Source organism: Pteropus alecto, unplaced genomic scaffold (genome assembly GCF_000325575.1).
Source record: "Pteropus alecto unplaced genomic scaffold, ASM32557v1 scaffold7, whole genome shotgun sequence".
Classification (NCBI taxonomy): Eukaryota; Metazoa; Chordata; class Mammalia; order Chiroptera; family Pteropodidae; genus Pteropus; species Pteropus alecto.
This window is the reverse complement of record NW_006494614.1, coordinates 64,414,258-64,419,739: the sequence shown is the minus strand read 5'-3', so window position 1 is coordinate 64,419,739 and position 5,482 is coordinate 64,414,258. Positions and strand designations below refer to the sequence as shown.

Here is a 5,482-nt window from a genome sequence, read left to right as displayed (position 1 = left end):
CTTGAGGCCCAGTGTATGCTCTGGACTGTGCCATCTGAGTGCATTCAGGAAGGCAAAGGACATTTAGTGGGGGTGGCACCTACACTCACTTCCTCCTGGACATCAGGGTGGCTGGCTGGCCCTTGGTACTCCTTAGCTCCTGTGGCAAGTGAAATGGCTTGTGGCTGGCAGGTAAAGGGTGGACAGTTGAAAACATGCTCTGGGGCCACCTACAGATCACAGCTGCCTTGTGCTCACCTTCCCTTTGCCCCCTCCTCCTCCCACCTCCTCTGGTTCCACAATGTTATGACTTTGACCTCAGGCTGAGCACACAGAGGCATTCCCAGGTCTCAAGTCTCCTAGGTCTCTGCTGAGGCCTGACCACCAGGACTCCCAGAGGGGCGGGCAGGAACACATTTCTTGGCAGCGGGACTTGGGTGAGTTGGGAGGGTTAGGATCCCCATTGAGATTGGAGGTGAAAAGATCAGTGCCTAAACTAATGGCCAAGGTGCTTGTCTGTAGGGAGCATCGAGGCTGGCCTTGAAAGCAGGTCCGTGGCACTTCCCAAATCTTTTCAGAGTTTGTGTTTGATGCCTGTCACAGCTGGAGGTGATTAAGCGACTGGGAACCGGAGGTGATTAAGTGACTGGGAACCAGAGGTGGGTTGCGGACTTGCTGAGGACGCAGGGCATTTGTCCTAGAGCTGGGACTGGAGCCAGGGCAGTCAGAGTGAATGTGGTGATGATGCCTCTTGCCCTTCTGGCATGTGCTTTTGTGCATACCTACAGGGTCAACTCAGTGCTGAGAGTGTCACCGCTTAGTAGCAAAGGGTCAGTAAGCTCCCGGTGGTAAGCCTTGGAGCTGGGGCCTTCTGTGTCCAGGCGAGGTACTTGTCATCAGTTCTTGTCTGAGCTGCTTCACGCAGTGCCGATGGAGGCACCAGGTTTTGGCCATTTAATTTTTGAGTCCTGTCTCAACCATGGAAGCTAATGTGACTGGATTGTACAAATTTAATGAACAGCAGGAGCTTGACACCCATTCCCCACATCAGAAAAGCCAAAAGAGAGATAAAGCAGAGCGTTCGGGGGCCCTGAACAGCCCATTGCAGCAAGACCATCAACTCCTCGGCCTGGCTTGCTGTGTGTGGGGGCGAGCTCCCAGCTGCTGGTCCCCGAGGCCCACCTGTCTATCCTGGGTGTGTGCTCTGTGCTTCCTGGACACAGTCCAGTCTGGGACGCTTGTCTGGGTGGAGAGGGAAGTAATGCAGGGCTCGGAGAGGGGAGGGGCATTCTGCTTCCTGGGCATTGATGTCTGAATGTGTCTCTAAGACATTGGTGTCTCAGAAACACATGGGGCTCCCTCTTGGAGGTGGTCATCTTCGAGTTCTGAAGTGTTCTCCTTCCCTTGTCCCCTCTGAGCCTCCCTGGCACTTTGTCTTTGGCACCCCCAACCCCTGTCATCCGCTCACCCTTGAGAACTCAGGAAGCACAATCTGAAAACCATCTGCTCTTTTCCCCCAAGGCCCCTTTTGGCTCTAACGCTAGGTGACTAGAATACCATGCGATCATAGGATGGGGGCGAATGCCCCCGTGCTGACATGGTGCCCAAGTGTGGGCTTGACTGTTTCCCATCACAGAGAGTAATCCTGATATTGACTTCTTTCAAGTGCTACATTCTTAACTTTCCTTTAAGGCCTGGGAGGCAGCATATTTCATGCCCCAAAGGGTGAGGTGTGCTGGCTGGCTGCCTGGTGGGCTCTCACTGGCGGTGGAGGGAGGAGGTTTGTCTGCAGCTGCTTGTCCCCGGTGACCAGGGGTCATGGACTCAAAGGAGGGCTGGAGGACAGCTTGGGGAGGTCGTGGGGGCAGATGTGGTTCAGTGGTCACTCTGCAGCCCAGTGCGCTTCCCCTGAATCTATGTTGGGTGGACCTGTGTAGTGCCAGGTGTCAGCGGGGCAGAGCTGGGCCAGGGGCCGCATGGCTTCCCTTTGAGGATCCATTCCAAGGAGCACTTCAAGGAGAAGTATGCTGTGGATGACGTCCAGTACACAGACGAGGTCAGTGTTGTCTGCCTCTTCCTCTCCGCGCAGCTCAGGGCTTCCAGTCCCTGTCTGCTCTGGATCCCCTCTCCTCCCACAGCCACAGCCTGGACATCACAAGACGCCACCACCCGACCGCCAGCGCCTCAGCAGCGCCCTCATTAGAAGAGAGCTGCTTGAAACGCACCTCAGGTCTCCCCGAGGAGGCCCCTTTTCTGCGAGGGCAGTGCCCCTGATGCAGTGGCCAGAAGTGTCCGGTGTCTGGGAGGTGGCCACTGTGCACCAGGGGAGGACATCTCTGGGAAGGTCTGCTCTAAGTGTCCCCCAGGCTTGGCTGGGGCCTTCATGCATCAGGAGGCCCTCCCTGCAGGCCCCCTCCAGCTGCACAAGCTGCTGTCAGAAAAGCCCCAGACTACAAGAGGCCCGTGGGGTGGGGTGGAGTCGGAGGTCCCCTGACCTTAGTCCACTTCCCAGTGTGGTTGTCTGCAGTGTCATGTGGCCTAGGTAGGTGTGTGACTGTCATCCTGGGGCTTTGAATCTCTTCCAAATCCGGGCAATCAAAAGGGGCTGTCCCTGACTTTCACTGCTGATAGGGCAGGGCTGTGCCAGAGGTAAGAGCACAGCTATGCTCCTTCATTGTCTCTTTGGGGGACCAAGGCGTCCTGACACTGCAGCCACTGCTAGGCACACATGAGACCTCTGTGTTCCATCTCTGGGTGCTGTTGCAACCCCCAGGCTCCATGCAGGTCAGTGCTGGGTAGGACATAAACACTGAGAGGTCAGTGCCTAGTGCTCGAGGTCTAGCCCCGGGCTGGCAGGATCACCTGGAAGGGCCCTCCATGCCACATGTCCTCAGACAGAGGTCACATGTGGACATATACTAAGGGCTGGGGGTACGATGTGGAAGTGGCCAGAGAAGCCAGCCGACTGAAGGCCAGGCAGCTCTCCCCTCCCCCTGGGCGGGACTCAGACCGTGACAGGGGATGACGGCGCTGGGCGAGAGGAAGGTTCCCAGGGAACAGACCCACAGCGCCGTGAGGAACTAGTACGTCTCAGCCTGGTGTCAGGGGCTTGGCCCAGCCTGCTTGGGGGCAGACAGCTCACCTTGATGAATATGTCCCCAAGAAGACCCAAATCAGTACTATCCTGTCCCCAGGCACAGTCCGTCTCTAATTCTGTTGTCTTGCAATGCCAGGTCCATTTCTCTGACTTCATATCCTACCCATCCTCTAAGGCCTTGTGCCAGCCCACTGCATGCCCTGTTGACTCCAGACCATACTGGTGCCCCTCCCCTGGCTATTGGGACCAGTCTTGGACATGGTGGCTGTGTTCTGTTCGGTACCCAGCCCTTTATTGTCTTGTAAGGCCCAGTTCTTCTTCCGTCAGACATTACTCTCACACTCCTTACCCACCAAGGACATGTGGGCATCAGAGCTGGTTGAGACATGGGGCTGAACTCAGCAGTCAGGGACAGGTTCTGGTGCAGAAGATGACCACAGTGCGGCGGGGCCCGTTCAGGAGGGCCTCGGTGAAGGAGAGCAGCGTGAATCCACAGGGTTGTGGGGGCCTGTTCCTGCAGCACCCTCTGCGTGGTTGGATTGTGGAGAGAGGGGGGCTTTTGATGGATCTTTATTTTCTATCGTGATTTTAGGGCCAAGTTATCGGGGGTGACTCCTAGCATCTAAATAGTCTGTTAATGCACCCACGACCTATTATTGTATTGAGTTCTTTGGGTATTGGATCTCAAATAGTCTGAACATTTATTTGCATGTCCCCACTGAGGTCATTTGCCACTTACCTTGTATTTCTAAGTACTCGAGAGCAGGGGATCTGCTTATCTTTAGGTCTGATTTTGTTCCTGACCCTTTTCTTTGCCATAAACTCCATCTTAACAGTACTGCCCTTTGGGACCTTGACCTTCCGGGTCTTCTCAGTTTGAAACCTGGTAGGGTCATAGGACTCTGCCCGCTGAGTCAGAGCGACTCTGAGCGGAGGCCTTCCCAACTGCAGTCTGACATTTTTGCTTTAATGACTGGGGGGAACTCAACACCATTTATACCGTGATTTCTGAGGAGAAGAAGAACTGGCCTCCAAATGCCGTGAAACGGAGGCGGTCTTGAATGTCAGAACAGGAAAGCCCCTGATGATAGTGTCGAATTACAGCGCCACAGCCCAGCTCATCCTGAGCCTGTTTGTGAAGCAGAATCTTATGAGAAGGCTTCAGCTGAGTTCAGAGGACGGACTCTGTTTCAGGGTCAGGAGCTCTCCGCACCACCCCATCATCATCGTCATTGTTTATCATTTTTGTCGTGACTCTTAACTGCCATGGTTCCCCCTGGAAACAAGTGCTCAGGTTGACTGACAGGTGCTTCACTCTGAGGCGGCACCTGAAAGTTCCAGTAGTGTCACCAGCTCCCAGGATCCCTTCGTCCCTCCTGCTCTGTCCCAGGGTGAGCCATAGCTTTCACCCCATTACAGAGGAGGCCAAAGCTCAAAGATGTGAAGGGCCTCGTTCACGGCCCAGATGCAACCCTGGACCCCGGACCTTTTGCCCCCAGGGCCCAGCCTCCACCTCTGCAGCCCTGAGGGGATGCTGCAGAACAGGTCTGCGGGGGTGACGCCAGCTCTCAAGTGCCTTTGATTCTCTGTGGCTCGAAACAGAGCCTGACAAAAATACAGACGGCTGGACTGAGATACCTGGCTGGAGGAACTAGAGGTCCAGGGCCTCCTCCATCATGGAAAGTAACAGAAAGCCCCTTATGTCAGGGAGGGGCCAGTTCTGCGGCGCTCAGTCTAACTCTGGACAGCCTGGGTCATCAGTGACAAATCACAGACGGGAAGCAGCTGACACTCGTCTCCTCTAAAAGGAGGCAGGAAGCCCCCCACTCAGGCCGTGGCAGGTCACTTGATATCACATATAAAATGCAGCGTCTGTTGTAGCAAACTCGGTATCTAGTTCCCTTCCTCCCGGTAGATGATCCTGAGTTTATCAAGGTGGTAAAGTGAGTGGTGGTTCCCTTGAGAAGGGTGCGCTCAGGAGAACTCAGGAGAGGTCCTTCGAGGCATTGCTGGGCAAAGGCTGGTGTTCATAATGCGATGGGAGCTGGCGAGGTGGAGGGCACATGGTGTGCCCTCTTTCTCTCCTCTTAGTGGCGCTGGGCAGATGTTGGGAGACACGAGGGTCGTTGGCTCTGATGCAGGTGGGATGCATGTAAGAGAAACCATTATGGTAGCACAGTGATTGCTGCTGCCTGCCTCTCAGCCTCAGGGTAGAGAGGCATCAGGGAGATGTGGGGTGTGTAGTGGGACCTCGAAGGGGCAGCTGCTCCATGGGGCCGCTGGCCCAGGGTTGCTAGATACTCCGGTCGTTCAAGAGTAGCAGCAGATCCATATTGTGTGTGTTCTCTCTTGATGTTTAAATTTTAGAAACATTCAGATTTTTAAATGCATTGCCGGCCACCAGTG

The 5,482-nt window shown here is 55.2% G+C and overlaps 1 protein-coding gene across 1 annotated transcript in view; it reads left to right on the top strand.

Annotated features, from left to right (window-relative positions):
- Positions 1-5,482, top strand: part of PEPD (peptidase D) — a 111,195-nt gene that overhangs the window by 15,422 nt on the left and 90,291 nt on the right. Inside the window, exon 4 of the mRNA XM_006926787.3 lies at positions 1,972-2,035. Within this exon, the coding sequence (XP_006926849.1) occupies positions 1,972-2,035 (64 nt within the window). The remainder of the gene's footprint in view (positions 1-1,971; positions 2,036-5,482) is intronic.